We start from the raw sequence: 23,331 nt of genomic DNA, 5'->3' as shown, positions 1-23,331 counted from the left end.
AGCGTGTGTCTGCACAGAAGCCCCTCTCTACACAGGCTGCGCTCTCGGAGTTCCCAAGGCTGTGTTTGCACCCTGCTTGCCCGCACTGAGCAGCCGAGGCCTCCAGGTTCTTCCTCTCGGTGACATGACCCTGTCCCTTGGCCCTGCCCTCCTGGCTTTCACCCTGGCCCCGCCCTGTTAGACATCATCCTCCATCGAGGCAGGAGCCCCTGCAAAGACACTCGCACTCTCCCACTCGAGGACACTGCCCCGAGGCTGCCGAATGTCCTCCTCACTCACAGTCTGGGGCCCCAGAGGCCCCTCCAAGGATGTGGACCAGATGCGTGGAGGGTGTAACAAGGCCGAGGCCACCTGCTTTGCAGAGGCAGCCCGGGCCCTTCTCCGGGGACAGAGCTGGCTTTGGGCGTCTGCAGGTGCCGAGGGCTGGCGTGCGGAGTGCAAAGCACAGGAGCATCAAACGTGCAGATTCCCAGGACCCTCCTGGAGTCAGACCCAAGTCCCAGCGTGGGCCCTGGGCCTCTGCATTTATTGCCTAGCTCCTGGGTGGAGCTGGCGCACTCTGAGGCTGTCTACAGGGATGGGGTGAGGGGCACAGGGCTCTCTCTGAGCCTTCCAAGTGTCTCCCTGTCCCCTGTGAGCAGTGGGGAGGGACCATGGGCCTATGAAGACCAGTACCACCCACGGTGGGCTCTGAGGGTCTCAGAAACCCAGAGGGAGTCTCTTCGAATCTGCACATTTTATTAAGATAATCAATCGATTCTTAAGTTATTTCTTTGTTAATCAGAAAGCATCTCTGTGGCGAGAACATGCACAGTCTGTAGATACATAAAAATATATCAGTCACTTCGCCTCTCCTGAACGTTAGCTCCGAGCCGCCCCTCCCCGCAGCGAGGGAGCTAAAGCCCCGTCTTGGGGGGATGCCGGAGGAGTGGCGGGCAGCCTCCACCTGCTGGGTCCAATCAGGTCTGAAGGCATCTCCATGGCCACGCTGGGGGCTTCTGGGGCGTTGGTGGCGGGCAGCCCCAGGCCGTGGCCCCAGCACCCACGTATCCTGGCTCTTCCCAGGCAGCACAAGGGTCTCCCGTCTTCCTCCCCTGACCTTGCACGTGTGCGGTGAACCCTGCAGCACTGGCCACTGCAGCGTCATCACTGTAGGAACGGGAGGCCTGAGCGAGGGCAGCTGGACCCCACGGAATCTCTGAAAGCTGACAGCTGGCCGGGAGCCTCGGGCAGGTGGCGGTGGTCATTTCCATCGGCTTAGATGCCTCTCCTTGGCACCTGGCTCGAGGGCTCTGATGGTCCAGAGTCCTGGTCCTGAAGGTGTCAGGACAGAGGTTAGCAGGATGCCCTGCGGGTGAGGCTCCAGACACAGAGCTCAAAGGCCTCGGTGCAGACGGGCTACGCCCTCCATCCTCCGCACTGGGGCACGGGCACTGGGACAGCGCGGGCAGGGCTCCTCCAGGCCGCTCCCCACACACAACCCACAACCAGCCCTGGCAGCGTTTCCGGCTTTCGTCCAGCCTCCCGGCTCACCGTCCACCAGAGGTTGCTGGGCTATGGCTCTGGGCGTCCAGCTGCACACATCTGAGAGGTCTGCTCTGGAAACAGCCCCCTCCAGGGGCGGCGGGTGTCTGGATGGCACCCCTCTTCCCTCCCACGTGGCCTGGGAGCCGGGGTTGGTGGGCAGCCCCCCCCGGCCAAGGCTGGGACGGACGCCTCTGTCCTGCCGGCGTTCGGGGGTGTCCCCCGCTTCAAAGGCAGCCAGGGACACACACCTTCTTCTCTCCCAGGCCGTCGGGGCGGGCACTGCCTACCCACCTGCCCCCGCCTCGTGCTCCTCGGGAAAGCCAGGCCCACGCTGCCTCACCGGGTAGGTGCTGAGAAAGAGGATGCGGCGCGGGCAAGACACAGCCCGGGGTCCCTCCCGATCGTGGAGCCCGTCCTCCGGCCGCCGCGGGGGCCGGGCTGCCGGTCAGAGCGGCGCGGGGCCCAGCAGGCCGGGCCCGGGGCGCGGGCACAGCTGCAGCTGCACGCTGGCCGTGAACCAGCGGCGGGGCCGGCCCAGGCTGAGGTGCAGGGTGGTACGGAAGGAGCTGCGGGCGCGCTTGGGGAAGATGATGGTGGTGCTCCGGAAGCGCAGGGCGCGCGGCCGCGGCTCCAGGGTCAGCTGGCTGCGGTAGCTGCGCCAAGTGCAGTTAGGCGCGGCCACGATCGTCTCGCTGTAGGCCGTGACCGTGGGCACCGGCGCGTAGAAGACCTTGTCCCGGAAGTGCTTCTCTGAGGCGTACTTGACCTCAGAATTGCAGCTGCGGGGGAGGGCGGGAGCACGGGGGTGAGCCCCGGACGGGGCAGCCAGGTCACTGTCCCGCGTGGTCGGGGGGCAGTGCGAACACAGAACGGCCTGGGCTCTTCCGAAACGCCCAGGTCAAAAGGGCAAGGGAGGGCTGAGGGACCCAGCTGGCTTGGAGGAAACTCGAGAGACGGGACAGTTAAATGCCGCTTGTGACTCTGGCTGGATCCTGAACTGGGATAAAAATAGGCCATAAAAGGACATTTGGGGACAGTGGGTGGAACTGGACCAGGCAGTGGTCGTGTTTCAGCTTTAGCTGGCCCGATTTCGGCAAGTGCACTGTCCTTATGTGAGAGGATGTCCCTCTCCTGAGGAAGGACACCAGCCGGAGTTACTTAGAGGTTCAAGGTCACGGTGTCACTGACATCCTCTCAAACGGGTCAGAAGAAAGTTTCGTTTATGTAGAACGAGACAGTGAACAGATATTCTAGCCAACGGGGCCAAGTGGAAAGAGCCAATGAATCTGTTTAACGGGGGTTCCCTGTACTCTTCCTGCAACTTTCCTTAAGTTTGAAATGTTATCAAAATAAGTTTCCCCCAAGTAGCCTCAGCATCTCTAGGTGAGTGACCCTCCTTATGAGTGACCAACTGGTCAGTGCCCCCAGCTCTGCTCCCAGATCATCACACTGGAAGGAAAAGCTCCGGGGAGGGGCGTGGGGACTTCACCTGTCTCCCTCCCCGCTGCACCCCACAGGTGATCCGCGTGGGAAGGGAAGCAGGGGTCCCAAGAGCCCAGGCAGCTCGCATCCACCCTGGCTGGGGCCTCTGTAATAAAAACTAAAAAGGAGAGCTCTTTGGGGAGAAAAACCTTTAAAGGGGACCTGTTTGTCTCCTGGGACCCTATCCAGAGGTGGAGCAGGAGGTAGTGGGTCCCACACCCCTGGGCAGGCCGGGGCGACGTGGACAAATCCATCCTGAGCGTCCCAGGGATACGCGGGTGAGACCCACGGACCCTAGACTCCACCTTCTGGAAGCCCGATCCCCAGAAGCCCTCCGAGGAGGGCAGATGGCTGGGGGAAAGCTCCTGGTGGGGTGGCCTTAACTCAGAAGTGCAGGTGCCACCTGAGATGTCCTACGCGTGGGAGGGCACCTAATACACATTCAGGGCAATGGCTCCCCGGGGGATAAAGGGGTAAATTCAAAATAAAACCCAGCCAGGTTCGGGGTGAAGGTCAGTGTGGAAATGGTCGCATGTGGGCCCGGGACGGGCTGGGGAGGTGGCAGGGAAGGCCACCTGGGGACAGAGTCTCTTCAAATCATGGCCATGCCTCCTCGGGAAGCAGCACGCGGAGGGGCTGCCTAGAGGGAGGGGAGCCTGCTGAGCGCCCCAGCCTGGCCGCCCCGCCCCACCCGGCCCCGCTGCCCCACTCACCGGATCTCGGGCGTGGGTTCTGGGTTCACCTCAATGCTCTCCCCAAAGAACACGGGCAGCATCCGGGGCCTCATCTCGCGCGCCGGGGTGCTCGGGGGGAGGGGGAGGGGCTGTGGGGAGAGCCAGGGACACAGGGTCACGTGAGCAGCCCTTTGGCACTGCAACCTCAGCTCCCCGCCGGGCACAAGGGTTGCCCCACACCACTCCAGTCCTGGTTTTCTGGAAGCCTGCTTTGCGGGGTCCATCGGGAAGCCCATCCCAGCGTCCCTCTGTGGAATCCAAGCGCTCTGATGCCCACGGCTCCCCACCCAGCTACCAGCCTGCCCCTCAGTTCCTGGGCATCTCAATAAGGGGACGTGGTAACGGCCTCTTTCTACAACACCCAGCCCACCCGAGCCCCAGGAGCCAGGCTCAGAGCCCTGTAGAACTGGGACCCCTCTCAGGGAGCCCCTGAGCCTAAGCCTCGCAAGCTGCGCCCCTGGGTGACACGGCAGGTCGGAGCTCTGCGAGGGACTGAAAACCGTGCTCATCGAGGAAAGAGTTCCCGGCCCTTCTTGGTGCATGGCTGTGGGCCCCTCATTCCACTCCTTCACAAGGCTTTCCTTGTCCTCACCTGGATGAGGAGAGATCACAGCAGCTATGCTTTTTGAGCGCTAACCGCACCAGTCGTTGCTCTGAGCACTCCATGTATCCATACATTCGATCATGGGAGGGAGCTGTTACTAGCATCCCCATTTTATAGATGCTGAAACTGAGGCCCAGAGTGGCTAAGTAACTTGCCTGAGGCCACACAGCTAGGAAGAGGCAGAGCTGGGGTTGGAACCCTGGCGGTCTGGCTCCAGAGTCTGCGCCCTCACCCATGTTCCCCGGCTGCCTCTCAGGCCCACGGGACGGGCGCTGCAGCCCCAAGACCTGTCCTGTCACCTCCTGCTCAGAGCAAGCTTGACCTCACACACAGGATCAGGGCGCTTCCCACACAGGCCTCTGCCCATATATCTTTCACTCGCCTTGGCCACGGCCCAGGCTGCCTCTGTGCCTTGGCTTATGCTGTTCCCTGTACTAGGAACATCCTTCCCTTTCCTTCTCACTTGGTCCGTCCAGGGTGACAACTCAGGCATCAGCTCCCTTGTCTTCCCCAACATCCTCTGAGGGGTTCCTGGAGCTCCCACCTGCTGGTCTCCATTGCTGCGACCCCTTTGTGTGTCACCCCCAGACCGTGAGCTCCTTAAGATTCAGGACCTGATGACCTCTCTGGCCCCAGGGCCTGGCACCTCGCAGACCCCATACTGTCCAAAGGCAGGACCTCACACGTGCAAAGCAGCGCCCTGCTCCCCTTCCACCTCTCCCCACCGTCCTGTGAGCCCTTGGGCCAGGCCCACACCTGTCTTCAAATCTGCTATCAGCCTATGGACGTGGTCACCGCAGCCCCCTCCTCAGCTGATCACAGCGTCCCCGGAACAGGGGCCGAGGAAGGACCACAGGAAGAAAAGATCTAAGACTTGGAGAAAGAGGGGGTTCTCCATAGGCCCCCAGCAGCTGTCATCAAGCTGTCCCATCTCTCCCTTGCTGGGCATGGCAGGTAGAATAATGGCCCTCAAAATGTGCACCTCCTAATCCCCAGAACCTGGGAATGTGTGACCTTACAGGGCAAAAGGGACTTTGCACATGTGGTTAAGGATCTTGACATGGGGAGGCTGTCCTGGAGTATCCAGTGGGCCCCCAATGTCTTCACAAGGGTCCTTATAAGTGAAAGAGGGAGGCAGGGCGGCCAGAGTCAGAAAGAAATTGAGGACATTATGCTGCTGCCTTAAGGATGGACGGGGCCAGGAGCCAAGGACTGTGGGCAGCCTCTAGAAGGTGGGAAAGGCGAGAATTCTCCCCTAGAGCATCCAGAGAGGATGCTTTGCCAAAATCCTTGCTTTTACCCCGTGAAAGCTGTTTTAGATTTCTAACCTTTGGAACTGTAAGATATTAAATCTGTGTTGTTTTAAGCCACTAGGCGTGGGGTCATTTGTTAGAGCAGCGACAGGAAGCTAATACACCATGTGACCCAGCAAACAACTCCCCTCTCGGGGCTGCAGCCTCCTGGTCCCCAAAGCGGGGCAACAGGAGCACCCGCCTCCCAGGCTGCAGTCAGGACAATGATTCAAAGTGTGTGAATGTGTGGGACAGTGCCCAGCACGGAGCAAGCGCCACATAAAAGTCTTGTATAAAAGTCTCAGAATACAAGCCTACGGAGAAAAGGCTTGTATTCTGAGTGCTTTTCACAAAGGCTCGAGGGGTGGTGCTGGGGGGGGGGGCGGTCCTCTCAGGAGAGAGAGGTACAATCCACACCCTTTTTAACCTTGAGACAACCCTGCTCCTACCTTTCAGAAGCAAATGCACATCATTCAGGAGCTTTAAATTAAAAAATAAAATAGTGATGGGAATTCCCAGGCGGTCCAGCGGTTAGGACGCCACACTTTCACTGCCATGGCCCGAGTTCAATCCCTGGTTGGGGAACTAAGATCCTACAAGCCATGCGGCGTGGCCAAAAATTAAAAAAAAAATAAGTTAAAAAAATAAAATAAAACAGTAACAAGATGTAGGCACTTCTGGCATCCTCTGTGGCTCTGTGAAATCAGCACTGGCCTCAGCTGTGAAACTCCATGACTTGATGCTCATAAAAATCAGACTCTCTCCCCGCAAGACTATCTGAAGTGTGAAGTATGGCACTTTCCCAAATGTGTGCAGGGGTTTGCTGAGCACCTACTGTGCGCCGAGCACCTACTGTGCGCCGAGCACCTACTGTGCGCCAAACTCCTACTGTGCACCAGGCCCTGTGTGAGTCGGATGAGGCACAGTGCCTCCCAGGGCTCTTCCTGTGGACACTGAAGGGGACAGAGGATGAGGCAGGCGTGTGAGGGGCTATGGACATGGGTGCTAAGGTTTGGGGAGGTGTCTCTAGGTGGAAGGGCTGGAGGGAGGGAGGGGCAGCCTGCTACTGGTCTCCATCCCCCCACCCCCACCCCCACCCCCAAGAAAGAACAATTCCCAAGCTCATGAGCAGGGAGGACTTCCTTGGGAGGAAAAGCCTTCGGTGCAGAGCTGGGTACCACCATCCCTCTCGGGTCCACCTGAACCTCCTGGCGCGGCCCAAGGGCACATTTGGGGCCCCATTCTGGCCGGATCTCGCTCCCCACACTGGCTGCCAGCAGAGGGGACAAGGCTGACTTCACAGACTAGGCCAGGAAGCTGGAGCTCTGGGCACCGTTTTCCAAAGGGCCCTGGTGGAAAAACAGCTAAAATCTGCCCCACCTGGGAACACAATACGAGAGAGAGAGGAAGCCTCTGAAAATCCAGATGCAGGCTGGCATCCAGGGGCCCCGGGGGCGACGAGAGAGCTCAGGCAGTCGCCGCCAAGGCCTGAGGCTGCCCCCGCAGGGCTCCAGGGACCAGAGGCAGTTCCGGCCGTCCCGCAGCCGCCGGGCTCCGGAAGCTCAGAGCCGAGTCTTGCGGCTGCAGCGGTGTTTTAACATCAACATGGCAGCGCTGCGCGCGGAGCCCAGCCAGCCCCGGGAGCCGGCCAGGAAGGCACACCGCTGGCCCTGCAAGGGCGGCCCTCCAGCCACGCTGGACTCACATTCCCATCGGAGCCTCCAGCGTGGGGGGCGGGCTGGGGACGGGGCTTGGGCTCCAGCGCCCAGGGGACCCCCTGCTGCTGCCGCTGCACCTGATGGCGTGACCTGGGCCACCTGGAGCAAAGAAAGCTCCCAGGCACCCTGCTCCCCTCACCGCCCCCCAACCCTGGGGCAGCCACATCCCAGCTCGCTTCCCCAAAGGCCCTGGTGCTTGCTTCCCTCTGAAGAGGACCCGTCGAGAAACCCACCTCTGCCAGCCACCCGCTCACTGTGCCTCAGTTTGCTCGTCTGTACAATGAGGCTGATGCCCGGGCGCAAGCTGGCCGGTGTCCTCGGGGCCCCTCGCAGCCCTGGGCTGCAGGGGCAGGGGAAGGCACAGGGGAGCTGAGAGCTGAAGGCCGGACCCCGGACTCCCAGACACCACACACGCCCACCCTGGGATGGCGACACAGCTGGGCCAGCCTCCAGCCCCCAGCTCCTTCTAGGGACCGGGAGAGCCCTGTGCTAGCCTGGGGAGGGGGCTGGTCTGGCTCCCTGGTCTCCTGGGCAGGCAGGGGGTGTGTGTAGGGACCAGGGAGGGCTTCTGAGAGAGTGGGACCCAGAGAACAGTGGCCTGCCCCCCGCCTACCACGCCCCACCCGCCTCACCCAGTGATTCATGCGTCTTCCCTGGAGCCGCCGGGCGAGGATACAGAGTCCACGCCTGGAAGTAAAAATACACCCCGGCGTCGGGGAGCTCCCCCTTCCTGGCTGCGGTGCAGGGCATGGCCCACAGGACGGCAAAGAAAGGTAAGTGCTCTGTCGTGAGAGCTCCGTGCCGCGCGGTGACAGCCCAGCCCCACCGGGGGTCCGGGCCTGGCTGGCAGTGACAGGTAGGGATGGCGCAGCGGTGTGACGCACGGCGGTCGCCCACCTGCCACCGCACGGGACGTGGCTGAAGCCACGTGTGACCCACAAAACCTTCCGCTTAGGGAGTATCAAGCCCCCGTCAGTGGAGGGTAAGTGGCAGGAGGAAGGGTCCGAGGAGACCCCACACTGACATGGGAGAGGGGCATCCTCACCAAAGCCACAGGGAACCTTTGTAAGGGCCGAAACAGCCTTTCTCAGGCCACTGACTTCACTGGCAGGGGATGGCTTCTATCGCGATTGGAATTAAACTGATTATCTTCGGCATGTTTTGGGATTTGAGACCAAAAGCTCCCATGCTGGGCTAAGGTGGACGCTGACCTGCACCCATGAGGAAAGTGATCCAAGGAGGGACATTTAAGCCCCAAGAATTCTCATCCTTTTTATGAAAGGCCTTGGGCATTGGTGGCAAATCCTGGGGTGAGGGGAAGGGCTCCAAAAGGCTCGTTGCACAACACGGCACAACAGAGACAGCGAGTGGGCCAGGGTCGGGGAGCCCCGGAGACCCCAAAAAGCGCAGGCGCAGGGTCTGGCACTCAGAGCAGTGAAACTGAGCAAACCCATACATCACAGGTCGGAGGCAGGGCTCAGGGACGGGCCTGCTCCCCAGGATGCCCTTGGGTGCCCGATGGACCCAAGCCAGCAGGATGGTGGTGGGTTGGTTTGCGGCCTCCACAAAGATACGTTCACGTCCTAGTCCCCAGGACCTGTGAATGTGACCCTCTTTGGAAACAGGGTCTTTGTACATGTGATCAAGTTAAGATGCGGTCCCACTGGATGGGGGCGGGCCCTAATTCAACATGGCTGGTGTCCTTATAAAAAGAGGGAACTTTGGACACGGGACACACAGAGGAAAGAAGGCCATGGGGGGACGGAGGGAGAGATGGAGGGGTGCATCTCCAAGGTAAGGCACGCCGAGGATGGCCGGCCACCACCAGAAGTTGGGACAGACACAAGGGATGGATTCTTCCCTAGAGCCTTGGAGGGAATATGGCCCTGTTGACACCTGGATCTCAGACTTCAGGCCTCTTTGTACCATATCTGTTTCCCCCACCCCACAGCAGGGAGGCCAGGAGTCCCAAGGGCACAAAGGACAGACCACGCCCACCCCAAGGAGAGTCCCTGTCAGTCCCCGCCTAGTGGCATTTTCCCAGGAAGGTGGCTCCTGCTTGCTCCCTCGCCCCCAGAGCACCTGGCAGGGCATGGGCCTATTTGTCTTCTTTGCACACTAAAGCTACAGGTAGAACTTCTCACTCAGATGAGCCTTTCACAGAGACGCAAGGCTGTCAGAGACGTTGCTCAATTTCCGCTGGAGGCCACTTTATCCAGGATGAAGTGGAGGGGGGCTGAAAGGAGGCGCCAGGGTTTCTGGCTCCTCACGGCCTTCCTTTCAGCAAACAGGCTTCTCCCTCCGTGGCCTGACACACCTGGTTCTCTTGACCTGAGCTTGCTCACAGGCACCTTCGCTGGTCAGGGACACACCTGTGAGCCTGCAAGGGGGCCATGGGGGCTGACCCCTGTCTCCTCAGTCCATCTGTCCATCCACCCGTCCATCCATTTTTCTCTTCATCCGTCCATCCACTTGCCTGTCCATCCATCCATTCATCCATCCATCCATCTGTGTGTCCATTTACCCATCCATCCATCCATTCATCCATCCATCTGTGTGTCCATCCATCCATCCATTCATCCATCGGTCCATTTATCCATCCATCTGTCCATTCACCCATCCATTTGTCCATCCATCCACCCATCCATCCTTCTGTCCACGCATGTGTTCATCTGTCCATCCTTCCATCTGCCCATCCATCCATCCACCCATCCATCCATCCATCCATCCATCCATCCATCCATCCATTTGTCCATCCATCTGTGCTTCCATCCTTCCTAATCCTGGGCACTAACTCCCTAAATTCCTAACTCCCTTCCCTCTCTGCCCTCATCCTTGGTTTCACCATCATAGACCAGAAACAGAGAAATGAGAAAATCCAAGTGTCCTGGGTTGGGGGCAGGAGTGGTGACAGCCAAGATCCTAAGAGTTGGCAGTGACAAAGATTTCCAAGAGCTGGGCAGCCCCGGGAAATTTTCGAGGATGGGCAAAGACAACCCACTCCCCACCACCAATTCTACCTGGATCCGGCCCCAAGGGCTTCCCTCAGAATCTGGGTCCGGGGAACCAGCACCTCGTCCTTAGGGAAATTCCCCAGTGTGCCACTCGGACATACACTCGATGTGTAAACAAACCCCAGGAGATCAGATGGGGGTGACGGGGCAACGCACGATGGGGCCCAGGCCACTGGTTTCTAGAGAACCCATATCCACATCTGAGGGGGTAACAGCTCAGATTGTCACCTCCAGTCACCACTCCATGGAGGGCCGAGCCCCTCATCTGCCACAGATGGGTGATCTGTCCTCATCTCACCCACCCCAGTGGTGGCTGTTCCCTCAAAGGTGCACCCCAGAGAAGATGACTTGCGATCCCAAATGCCATCTGTGCTCTCCCTGAGGGTGGTAAGAGGGGACAGGGCTAGTTCCCTGAACTGGCCATGTTAACCTGGGGAGATGGGTGTCTGCCACACACACTCACTCATCCTTCCTGGCGGCACGACCTCTCCCCATGATGCCCCCCCCCCCAAGTCCCACAGCTCCGCCAGGCAGGACGGGGAGGGGGGCAGGAAGGACATGGGGTGTTCCCTCAATCTGGAGCTGGAGGTCCAGGCCCCGAGAGCTCAAAGGTGACACAGACAGTGGCTGTCCTGTTCACAGCTGTATCCCTAGCCAGGCCTGGCTTAAATATTTGTGGGATGAATGCAGCTGACAGGCAAACCCTGGCTGGCCCAGCAGGCGGCCTTGGCTGTCCCGGTGTCCTGCAGGCGACCAGGGCCCCAGTGCAGGGAGACAAGCCCCCCACAGAGCCTGTTCCGCACAGGCACTTCTCAGTCAAGTCTCTGATTTGGGTTTCTAATTTGGAGGGTCTGGGAGCTCATGAGGCCTTTTTAAAAAATAAAAATAAAACAGTCACAAGTACATTTTGGAAAGACCAAATGGAATTTTACTTTCTGGCCTCAGCTTAGCCTGCAAGTCCCTTGCACTGCCCTCCACCAGCCTCACAGCTGCAACTCAACCACGCCTCAGGACCTTTGCACTTGCCATTCCCTTGGACTGACGCACATTTCAGCCCTATGACCATAAAGGCCACTCTCTCATGTTTTCCGGTTTCCATTAAATGTCACTTCCCTGACCATCCAGTCTAAAGGAGCTCTACCCGAACCCAGCTCTTTGTCTTAAGGGCACTGAACAATCCACCTGGTGTTCTATCACATGTTTAAGTTGGTGACTGTCTCTCCCACTAGAATGCCAGTTCCACGAGGGCAGGGACCTTGAACATCTTGTTCACCACTATGTCACCCACGGCCCAAAACAGCACATGGCATACAGCAGGTGCTCAGTAAGTACCGGTGGGACGAATGACCGATTCCTAGATCTTCCTTTGGTTTGGGAATTACCAGGAATGGTACCATCGTTGGTCCACAGAGTGGGCCAGAAAAAAAACTATGATCAAGTTAGGGTGGGGTTGAGGGATTCATTCATACCCAGCCTGCTCCCCAGTGCCATTTACATCTTGTGGGGCAATGTCGCAGCCAGCCAGTTACCCTACATCCACGGGGTACTGTCCAGAAGTTAAGTCCAGCTTATTAAAACAAAGTGGGGGGAAATGGAACCTCTTTCTAGAGGGTGAGCAAATTTAACATGCGCTTCCAGCATAATAAATACGGTGACAAGCTCGTGAAGACCTCAGTGGCCAGGGGGGTGGGGACGGAACTGCAGCGCAGCTCATCCCCCTGGCTGGGGTGTGTGCCACCAGTGCTGACCAGGAAGGCAGTGCTGGAAACTGGGTATCAGAACAAAGATGCCTACCCCAGGCTGAACCCCAGGCCCACATGGTCTGAGAGGTGCCATTAAGGGGGTGCCAGAGCAAACCTGGCCCTGCTTGCAGCCAGCCTCTTCTCGGGCATTTGAAACCATCAACTCCAAGACACAGGAGAGGTTTCTGTCCCTTTGTGCAAGATCGGCAGCCGATATTTTGCCTACATCTGCGCCTGGAAAGCATTGTCAGTGAGTCGCCCGCAAGCAGGGTTTTGTTAAACACCAGATTAGCAACGTTTAACAGGAGTTAACCTGCGGGGGGCGGGGGGTGGAGGCGGCCTGTGTGGCAATAACTTAGGTGCTCGGGGCCCCAGCTGCAGGCCCCAGGGCTGAGAAGAGGCTTCCCTGTGACAACCATTTCCTCTCTGTTTTTTTTAAAAAAAAACAAAACAAAACAACAACAACAAAACACAGGTAGTTAATTAGCTGCACAGTGAAAGGTAGGATAATGCAAGGTTCAAGGGTAGAGACACCAGAGCCCAATTCCCTGGGTTCTAATCCAGCACCGCCACTTATCAGCTTAGGCAAATCGCTAACCTCTGTGCCTCAGCTTCCCTCTCCGGAAAATGGGTGTAATAAGAGCACCTACATACTTCTTGGGACTACTGTGAAAATGAAATGAGTTGATGCAAGTAAAGAGTTTAGGACAGTTCCTAGCACCTGGGAAGGCTATCTAAATGCAGATATCATTACCTGTGCGGAAACAGCCCCAGGTCTTGCCTTCAAGCCAAATCAAAAAGATCAGAGTTCCATACCTGGCATCTAGTTAGCAAGGAGGGGGGAAAAATAAAATCAACTAGGACAGCCAAGACAAGTAAGCCAGGCACACTGTTCTTATGGCTGCCCCTGGCTGGCCTGGCCGGCAGGAAAAGCATCCAGAAAACCTTCAAAAGGGGGATTCCGGGTCATCCAAAGAATAAAGGGGAAGGCTGGTTCCCTGTCCCTTTTCTCCAAGCCCCATTGTGTAGGACAACACAGGGATTTATTCCCAACGCAACAGCCCAAATACCACCCCCTTCCATTCAACTGTGCCAAGTCTGAGACACTCTTGCAGGAAAGCTGGTGCGTTCAGACAGTGGGATCAATTTCACTGCCAACAGCCTGGGTCACATCTATCAATCCCTGGAAGTCCAGAACGCCTCTCTTACCCCCAGCCCCCAGAAGAGGGACCAAAGTTCAAATTCAACGCATGATTTTGGTCTAAGCCAGCGGTTCCCAAACTTTGCTGCACATGAGGATCACCTGGGGAGGTTTTAAAAATCCTGATGTCCAGGTCGCAGCCTCTACCAATCAAATGAGACTGTCTGGAGGTATGAGGTGGGTGTGAGTATTCTTTAAAGATCTCCAAGAGAGGGATTTCCCTGGTGGTCCAGTGGTTAAGACTCCACGTTCCCAATGCAGGGGGCCTGGGTTCGATCCCTGGTCGGGAAACTAGATCCCAGATGCCGCAACTAAGAGTCCGCATGATGAAACTAAGACTTGGTGCAGCCAAATAAATAAATACTTTAAAAAAAAGTCTCTGAGAGATTCCCGTGCCCACTCAACTTTGGGACCCACTGGACCAAGGAGCAAGGGAGACACCAGTGACATTCCCGTCAATAGGCCTGGAGGCAGGGGAACCATTCCTTTCTGCTCCTGGGAGGATTTCCAACTAGGGGGAAGCATTTACTGCCCTGTGAGGTACCAGGTGGGCATTGCCGGGCCCCAGGAAAGCGGCGCCGGGCTGGAGTCGTGCTAGGACACCCAGCAGAAACAATGTGAAGGCGTGCAGAGAGCCGCAAGAACGGGGAAATGCCAGTGGGATTGTTAGCAGCCTCCGGATCTCAACTTGTCATTTCCTCAAGTCGAAAGGCGCCCGATCCCGCCCGTTTGGCTCCCGCCTGCCGGGGAAGGGGTGCGGGGAACCCAGTCTCAGCCCAGCCACCAAGCTGGGTGACCCCCGGAGTCCACCTGAAGGCCCCACTAAGTTTGGCAAGAGGTAAAACTCTTGCGTCTCCTGACCTGGGGTTCCAGCCTTCCCCAGGCACCGCCTCAGCTCCACGTCAACATCCCTCAACATCCCGGGAAGGAAGGGCTCCTGTCTGCATTTGGTTAAAAAAAAAAAAAAGTCTTTCACGTTGGCAGCACAGGGGGAACAGTAAACAGGGAACCTGGGTCCACTGCTTCGGCCAGGGGTTCCAACTCACCTAGCCTGAAGCCAACCTCTTGGAGAATTTCGGACAGTCCTTAACCCCTGCTCTTTTACTGCTGACAGCAAGACAGACGATCACTCCTTAGGCCCACAGCCAGGGAGAGGGCTGCAGGGGTCAGGCTGGACCATCCCCACCTACGCGCCCTGATCCCCACCTGCGGAGCGTGGCTGTCACTAGGCCACCTTCTTGGCTGGGGGGATGGCGGGGGGAACCCAGTCGCGGCTCCTGAAGTACCCCATCCGGGGGGCTGGCTCTGTCCCCGGTTTCTGCGCGAAGCCGCGTGCTTACCGCTTTGGCCTCGCCGGGTCCGGGGGCCTCCGAGGAGGCGCCAGAGCCCCCCGCGCGGGCGTCGAGGATGCCAGGCGCCAGGGAGTAGAAGGGCGGGCTGGGACTGGGGCTGGGGGGCAGCCCGGAGTCAGGGCTGTCCAGCAAGCCCTCCCGGCTCTTCTCCTTGAGGCTCTCCTCCATGCCCTGCAGATGCAGGTGGCCCACCATGTCTGGGGGGCGCCGGGCGCGGGCCCCCGGCTCCTCGGGGGGCTCCTCCACCGCGCTCCGGGGCCCGGGGCGGGCGGCGGCGGGGCGAGGGCTGCGCCCCGGGGACCTGCGGGCAGAGCCGAGAGGCGGTGCGTCGGGCCCGGCGCCCACCCGCACCCCCCCGCCCGAGTCTCCGGTTCCCCGGCCGGCCGGGCCGCGCGCGCGCGCCGCGCCCAGGAGGGGCCGGCGGTCGGGCGCCCGGCTCCGTGCGCTCGGGGCGGCTGCCCCTCCGCGCTGCCACGCCGGGCCTGCCGCCCGCCCGCCCGCCGCCGCTGGCCGCGCTCCAGCCACGCCGGGCCCGGCCTCGCCTTCGCGCTCCGCCGCCCGCCGCCCGGCCCAGCCCGAGGCGCACGCCGCCGCTGGGCCGTCTCCGCACCTTCCCGGCCGCGCCTCCTTTTCTAGGCGCCTCCTCCTCCCTCCTCCCCGCGCCTCCTCCCGGCCCACCCCGCCCCCGGCCTCCTCCGCGGTGGGCAACCGCCCCGTCTGGCGCCCCGTCTCCACCCCCCCAGCCCGCGCCCGGGGCGACTGCACAGCCCGGCAATCCTCCGGAATAAACACCCCAGCGGCGGCACCAAGGGGTGACTCGTGGGGCCCCCAAGTCATCCCAAGTAACAGTAGTAGGAGTAGTAATGTCTGAGGTGACCTTTCGAGGTTTCTCCAGCTCACTGAAGTCCGAATAAAAGAATCTTCAGAGACCTCTGTTTTAGAAGATCTGTAACTTACAAGGGAGGGGGCGGAAACCAGAGGCTTCAAGGCTCCCCAAGCTTCAAGACCTGTTCCTTAGCTCCCCTCTTTCCAACTGGCCGGTCCGCCCCTTTGTTGATGTTCTAAAACACGAACCAATAGTCCCCGGGGTATTTGTGTCTCCATCATTTGGGTACCCAAGGCCAACATACTGGGCCTCTGGGGTGGAAAGCCTTGGGTGGAAATGGGGCTGGGGCAGGTGACAGGGAGATTAGAAACATTTCCTGAATCCTCCAGCATCTGGCTGTTTCCCCAGTTTCTTCCAAGCAGGTTCCTGCTCACTGACAGAGTCTCTCCCATCTTTCCCTTCTTTTCCTTCCTCGGAAGGGAGAAGTCACTTGCTTCCCTTTCTTCAGATGACTGACAAGGAGGTCCAGTCCAGCTCCCACCCACTCATCCACCCACACAGACACCCCCCCCCCACCCAGGTGATCCAGCCTTCCATTCTGAAAGCAGGGAATCCAGGGGTACCTAGAGGTTGCGTTGAAAAGAGCAGGAATGTGGGAGAGGCTCATCGTCTAGCCAAGGCAGCAGAGGAGGCAGGGAAGGTGTGAGAGTGTGGACAGATACACCAGTTTGGTTTCCCATTGGTGTCTGCTCTTCAGACACCCCCAAACTGAGGGCACCAGGCTAAAGCACGGTCATTCCAATAGCACTGATCAAGCCGCCACTGTGCCCCCAGCGCTGGGTCCACCTCAGAACCGCCCACGAGTAAGATAGCCTGGCCCCGGGGCGCCCAGTCAGATGAGGAGGGAAAACACACCAGGAAGCAAAGGCCGTGAGTTTCAAGGAGGGCATTGACAAGGCACTGCCAGCAAGAATCATCAGAGGGACAGTTCATTGCTGGGGTGTTCATGAAAGTCCGCTCTGAGGAGGGGGCGTTTTAAGATGAGTCCTGAACAGCCACACGTGAGCTGGAGAAAGAGACTAGCCTTCCAGGCGGGGGGACACCAAGGACAAAGGTGCTCTCAGTAGTGAGAATGAGGTGCATTCCACGAAGGGACAGAAGGGTTGGGGGACTTCCTAAGAGTGCTGGGGGGGACACAGAAGGACATGTTATCAGGTGAATTTGCAGCCCATTTCCATATCAACCAGGAAGACCATGGGAAGTCTGCTGCCCAAACGGAATTAGCCAGAGCTTTGAATATCTGGAGCATTCTGGAGGAAAAAAACAAAACAAAACACAACACAGAACAACTGACTCCGTTTGCTTCAGTTCTTAGGCAAGAATTCAATTCTTCAATTCTTCCTCAGCCTTGGGCTCCGTGACCAGAAATACGTGGGTGACTTATCATCTCACAGGACAAAAGCGGGTCTCTGATTTGCAGAACAGAAGCATGTTAAGATGCAGTTCCTTCCCAAACGCTCACTCACTCAAGCCCCCAGAAGCGAGATCGCCTTCACTGCCCTCACTGCCGGGCTGCCCTGGAGAAAATTCTTTGATAAGAACGGATTACTTCTTAGCCCAGGGAAGTGAATCTGGCAGCAACATCCACCGAAGGCTGGTGGGGAATTAGGGGGAGGCATGTGGGGCAGGGTTGCATCATTGAAGTGTCATCTTGACTTTATTTAAAATGTTGCTATTTTGATCATCTGGAATTTTTTGCATTAATTTTGGCCTTTACAGCACTGCAGTAAAATATAGTACGTGTTGCGATTTCCACGTTTGGGACAATTCCTTAAATTTTGGACTCTAGGTGAGGGCCCTACTCTCCTCACCCTAATCTTGGCCCCCTTGTGCCATTCATGCTCACCAGGGGTGCCTTCATGGCCATGCCCACTCAGGTTCTGGAAGCTTCCCTGCGCCCACACACAACTTCCCCTGAAATGGAATAACGCTGGAGATGTGTCTACACCCAGCAGCAGGAAAAACATGACCGCACTACAAATGTCATAGTGTCCCACACAAATGACCCCAGTGACCATGACCTCTGACCTATTCGGATCCACTGCCACCGGCTGGGGGCTGCCCATCCACTGAAAGCTGGTACTGTAAAAGCTTCTGTTTCTCACTGTGTCAGATGGTCCGCAAATGTCAAAGAGGGGAGAAAAAGCAGAAATTTCCATAAGTTAGCTTGAGCCAGGAGCTAGCGGTGGGTGGGGGGCTGTCTTGGCCGGTCTCTGGAGGAAAGGGGGCTTGAATCTCTGTAACGTGAGGCCAGAAGAGCAAGGAGGGCGGGGTCTTTGCAGATCCGAGTGCCTGCTCTGGACCAGGTGCTGTGGGCGGAGGGTGAGATCAGGTTTGCAGGGACCCGTACGTGGGGCTAAGGTATTTGGACTTTATCTGCCATGGGATGGGGAGCCTGTAGAGTTTAGGAATGATCTGATGCAAATTGCTTCCGAAGTTGGATTACAGAGAGGAGAGTGGAGGGACTTCCCTGGCGGTCCAGTAGTTGGGACTCTGCGTTTCACTGCAGGGGGCACGGGTCCGATCAGGGAACTAGGATCCCGCATGCCACGTGGTGCAGCCAAAAAAAGAGAGGAGAGTGGAGACTGAGAAAAATCGGGCAGAGAAAGTCGATATTTAACAGAAAAGAAGTTATTAGGGTACCCCGACAAGGGGTCCTGAAGTGGGTGTCCCGTGCTGGAGAGAAGGGGAGACCCCCCCCCATACCACACACTCCCGGGAAGGGAGACATTCGTTCAGGAGCTCGTGGAGTCACCTGCTTTTAAGAAAGGTGACCTAGAATGGTCCCAAGCTCCATGGGGCTCACCCAGCACGCTGGCATCAGGGGGACTTTCCCAGGCTGCTTTGTGAGGGGGAGAGAGAAAGGCCAGAGGATGAAGGGGAAGGGCACAGAGGAGAAAAGGCTTTTTCATGGAGAGCCATTAGCCACTTGTTCCAAGCAGCAGTGAAGAACATTCATGAAGTGGGGCTGTGCCTTCAGGGACAGTTGACAAAGGCCTCTGCTCACACACTGTCTCACCCTGGAACCCCAGAAGCTACACTGACACTCCAGATGCATGCGTATTACTTCTAATTTAAAATAAAGGAGATCAATCCATGGAGGCTCAGAGAGGTTAAGTGACTTGCCTGTGGTCACACAGCTACTAAGTAGAAAGGCAGAGTGGAGGCCACGAGGATGGATGTGGGGGAAAGCTGTCAATGGGTCCTAATGTATCGTGAAATGGGGGAGGCAAGACTGAGGTCCCAATGCCTGACAAACAGGCATTTCTGTGACCTGCACAGAAAGTACCGAAGCAAACAGCCCATCTGGGGAGCACGTTGAAGACCCCAAAGGACCAGGCTGAATTGAAAGCAAAGATCCTGCTCATGTGACATGGTGATTGTTCACGGATGACCTCCTGCTCTTGCCAACTGCACTGGAAGTCCCCTGAGGAAAGGGCTTGGCAATCCTGTTTCCTGGTGGGCTGTGCACACCACACACAGAAATCCGAGTAATTGTACTTACGCGACGCACCCAGAAGGGCCCTAGTCACTCACATAGCAGTCCCTGGGGAGGTGGTGGCTGGTTTATTTAATCGGATCTGTATAGTTCCCCATAGTTCCTCAATGGTTGACATCATATTCTGGAAAGATTAGCAGAATATGGAGAATTATATCACCTTTAGAGATGAGAAAATGGAAGCACAGAGAGGGTAAGCATTTTGCCTAAACTCACACAGCAGAGCCCATTCTTAAAATCCTCATCTGGGACCTGTCTTGGTTATCATTCAAGGGTCTGTCTGAAACAAGGAGCTGTCCCTTTGCGGGGGCCAAAGTCAAAACCCACCAAAAAGCCCCCTTCTTCTCCCAATGAGAATGCAGGGCCTGCGGGCAGATCAGAGCTGTCTGCTCTTATTTCAGGAGCTTCTATCAAATTCCAGATGGGGAGCTCTTGCTGGCAGGAATGGGGTGCACCCCTGGGTGGGGCGATGGGGCCCATGGGGCACAGGTTCTCCTCACCGCTGGGTATGGTCACAGCTGTAAATACTGCCCACCCCCCAGGAGAGCTCCCATTCAAAGGAAAGGGGATCTTCTTGCTGTTGGCATGCTCAGCTGCCTGGGTTTGAATCCCAGCCCCATGTGATTTGGGCGATTTGCATGCCCTCTCTGTGCCTAAGCATCCCCGTCCATAAAGCAGGGATATTAATAAAGGGATTAAATGAGGATTAAATCTACTGGGATTAAATATAAGTATAACTAGAGTCAGCTTCCAGGCCTGCCAGCGCCAGGCTGAGCCCTCGGCACAATGCCAGCGAAAATTCTCCAGGCTTGGCCCGCCCCTACTCTTAATCATAGCACCTCACTTCCTCTCTAGGTAACGTGACCAAAGTAATTAATGTATTAAATATATATGTGTGTATGTATAGTCAATATATCAACATATAATCAATATATTGAATATATATGTACATAAGCACACATACGCATACACATACACATACGCATATATATATATAAATATATTTTTTTTAAAGAGAAGGAGGTGAAATGTGAGCTAAGTCTTTATCTTTTATGTGCAGAGTGCACAGATATTGTCTACCTTTAAGGAATCCAGGAAATAACAGTAATCAAACATTATTTAGTGTTTGAAGGTAGCCACCAGGACTTCAATTGGAGTTCAGAGAGGCAGAGGGCTGAGAGGTGAGAAACAGTTGCTTTGTTATCATAAACTCTGGACAAATCCCATTAGATTTTTTTTTTTATTGAAGTAGCGTTGATTTACAATGTTGTGTTAATTTCTGCTGTACAGCAAAGTGATTCAGTTTTACATATATACATATATATATATACATGCTTTTTTAATATTCATTTCCATTATGGTTTATCACAGGATATTGAATATAGTTCCCTGTGCTATACAATAGGACCTTGTTGTTTATCCATCCTATACATAATAGTTTGCATCTGCTAACCCCAAACCCCCACTCCATCCCTCCCCACCCACCTCCCCCTTGGCAAGCACAAGTCTGTTCTCTGTCTGTGAGTGTGTTTCTCCCATTAGATTTGTTCCCAAGGGCATGGGATCCAATGGAATAGGTTTTCAGTGAGAGGCCCAGTGCCGTACAATGACGATGATATTCGGGCTGTGAGTCCAGCCAGGCCCAGCCCTGGGGCCCGGCCAGTGGATGCCCTGCCCACCCCTGCTGGCCATCTGGCCTGAGAGTTTTCCATAGCGCCCTTGCTCAGTCCTCAGCGCAAGCCACAGGTGTCCCCGCCGGGACATAGCTTCACCAGTGACTCACCTCTTCATTTTTAGTGCGTCCTCTGAGCCTGCGGCTGTCTCTGCAGCAGCTGTCTGTCTGGGGGTCAGGGCCTGCTCTGGCCTCACCGCCTTCGGGCCCGTGCACAGAGGGCAGGGACCGAGGTCCACGCCAGGACAAGCTCTTGACAACCTGCCCCGCTAGGAGAGGGAAGTGAGGACAAAATGCATCCAGAGTGTATCTGGACCCGGGACTGCGTTCTTCTGCTGACCTCTGAATGCGTGGGTCTGGACCAGCCTCAGGATTCTCAATGCCTTGAGCGAGATCATTAAAACTCTGCTTTAAGGGTCTGCGGGCTGCCCTCCCGGCTTGGTATTCCAGCTACTCTTCCCCTCTCTCCTTCCAGAAGGGGGTAGACTGCATCACTTCACAGCCACACGCAGAGGCGCCCACAGCTGAAAGGGTTTTTGCAGCTGTTAACTTACTGGTTCACACCTTCAGGGTTTACGGAGCTTTTAGCTGAAAAGGCCTTTTCTGACAGCTTCTCCCAAGCTTGAGTAAACAAAAAACCTATTTATGTCTTCAGAGCACTTAATTAAGGCAGGGCAGGGATAAAATCAGTGACAGAGGTAGTAAAAACACAGTCCTTTAAGTCATGAGTGGGGGGGGGGGGGCCCGGGCCAGCTGCGCGTTCTTGGGGAAGCCGTGTCGCCTTCCAATTTTTGTTTTGTAAAGTTGAAAGAATAATATCATGAAAGCCCAAACACCCTTCTCCTCCACACCTCAACTGTTAATGCAATGATATTATATAGCCTTCATTTCATATCAAGATTTCCCCAATTATCCCAACGATGTCCTTGAAAGCTGCTTTCTTTTTCAATCTGGCGCCCAAGCATACGACGTTCTTAGTTGTCATTGCTGGGGGTCAATTCTCCGGGGGTCTCTTGTGTTTCGGCACATCTTGGGAGCAGAAGCCCTGGCTGCCCTTTGTCTGGAAAGGTAGAGATAGTGTGTCCTTCCAAAGCCAAGTGTAGGCATGCTTACTGTCCAGTATAAGAAAGATAATATCTCCCTCTGGTCCAGGGCGGGCGGGGGAAGATCAGGCAGGCTTACTGTCCATTATAAAATATTTGGGTTCCTTCACCTCAAGGTTCCTCTGCTATAATGCAAGGCACTGTGTGGGCGGGTGTCACTTGGCCTTCTTTGAGTGGCCCTGTGGGACCTGGGGCTCGGGAAAAATGGCACGAGAAAATGCTGGCACTCTGTCCACTGCGAGGGCTGTGAGTCACAGCATCCTCTGTCTCTGACCCCGGAATCTCCTGTGTTTTGCCAGGGCCCAGGCGACAGTGGCAGACTAACTTCTTAGCTGGCCGGGAAGGTGAAATCTCAGAACTTTATAGTCTTTGATAATCATTTTCGGACAAGAGCATGAGTCACTTCACACCCTCAATAGTCATTTCTCTTTTGTCCTTTCTTCTAGAATAATCCCTTGCCTTTCTATGTCTGTCTAGACACTGACAGCGTCAAAGCGTTCAGGCCAGTTGTTTTCTTGTTTGTTTTGGCCGTGCCGCGCGGCATGCAGGATCTTAGTTCCCCGACCAGGGATCAAACCCGCGCCCCCTGCAGTGGAAGCACAGAGTCCTAACCACTGGACCGCCAGGGAAGTCCCAATACATTCATCTTTCTGTACCACTTTTGTGACCATTTTTTCAATTTAGGGGTTCACAGTTGTCTTGCTCACAAGCTGCACTTAAAAGTAAACGCAAATATCTCTAGGGTTTGACACATGTGGACCCGGGGCCCACACGCACAGCAGACTAAAAGCTGTGGAGGCGGCCCCTTCTTCACGCCTCTCTTTTGGCGAATCTACGCAAGGCAAAATGTTTTGCGGTTTTCCAAATGTGGCACACCATCCAAATGGGTTTCAAATGATTTTCTCTGACTAGAAAGCATGATGTCACGTGAATTGGTGGGTATGTGTGCCTGGATCCATAATGCCAAAACATCACTTCTTGATTTAGAGAGTTTGGGGGATGAAAAAGTTGTTATGCTGAGAAAAAAGTTCTCCAAAAAACACGATGGCTTTTCAAGAGCCGGTATGGCAAACACTCTTTAACTGGACAGTCGTTCTCAGCTACATCTGAATAAAGAAGCAGACAGGATATCTGTGCACATTAAACATACATAAGACTAAGTCTAGCCTGGGTAGAGCCAAAGGGAAGCCAGAGGAACTGAGAGGGGTGCAGAGGAGAGAACAAACTCTTCGCCAGCTCCTGCCAAGCTCGGAGCTCTTTCTCTGCACCTCAGAGGGGCCGAGGGAAAGCTGCCAGGGGCCCTGTATCCCCCCCGCGAGGGCCCCGGGGTGAGCACACTGCAGAGAAGGGCAAACAAATACCGTTTCTATTCATTCCTCAAGGAAGACACAAGTCCGGACAGATTTTTTGGTTGTGTGGTTTGCGGCTGAAAGTGGAGACCAAGGGCCTCGAGTAGGAAGCAAAGGAAAGGCTCCAGGCTCCTGGCGTGATGCCCGGGGGCTCCG

At 56.4% G+C, this 23,331-nt stretch overlaps 1 protein-coding gene across 3 annotated transcripts; it reads right to left on the bottom strand.

Annotated features, from left to right (window-relative positions):
- Positions 1-662: 662 nt before the first annotated feature.
- On the bottom strand, positions 663-14,991 carry RFLNA (refilin A). 3 transcript variants are annotated; one of them, XR_009697370.1, is made up of 4 exons: positions 14,655-14,991; positions 3,723-3,832; positions 1,534-2,306; positions 663-1,314 (listed from the first exon to the last, which is right to left on the bottom strand). XR_009697370.1 is itself a non-coding variant. In XM_061169849.1 (3 exons), exons 1-3 carry the CDS (start codon positions 14,859-14,861, stop codon positions 1,973-1,975), a joined length of 651 nt encoding a protein of 216 aa, XP_061025832.1. In that variant the 5' UTR covers positions 14,862-14,991; the 3' UTR covers positions 663-1,972. The 3 variants fall into 3 exon arrangements, 2 of the variants coding, with proteins under 2 accessions (XP_061025832.1, XP_061025833.1); XM_061169849.1 differs by having other exon boundaries at positions 663-2,306; XM_061169850.1 differs by lacking the exon at positions 14,655-14,991 and adding an exon at positions 12,868-12,889 and having other exon boundaries at positions 663-2,306.
- Between the last annotated feature and the right edge of the window lie 8,340 nt (positions 14,992-23,331).

This window comes from Eubalaena glacialis, chromosome 15 (genome assembly GCF_028564815.1).
Source record: "Eubalaena glacialis isolate mEubGla1 chromosome 15, mEubGla1.1.hap2.+ XY, whole genome shotgun sequence".
In the NCBI taxonomy this organism is placed as follows: Eukaryota; Metazoa; Chordata; class Mammalia; order Artiodactyla; family Balaenidae; genus Eubalaena; species Eubalaena glacialis.
This window is presented reverse-complemented; position numbering and strand designations above follow the sequence as displayed.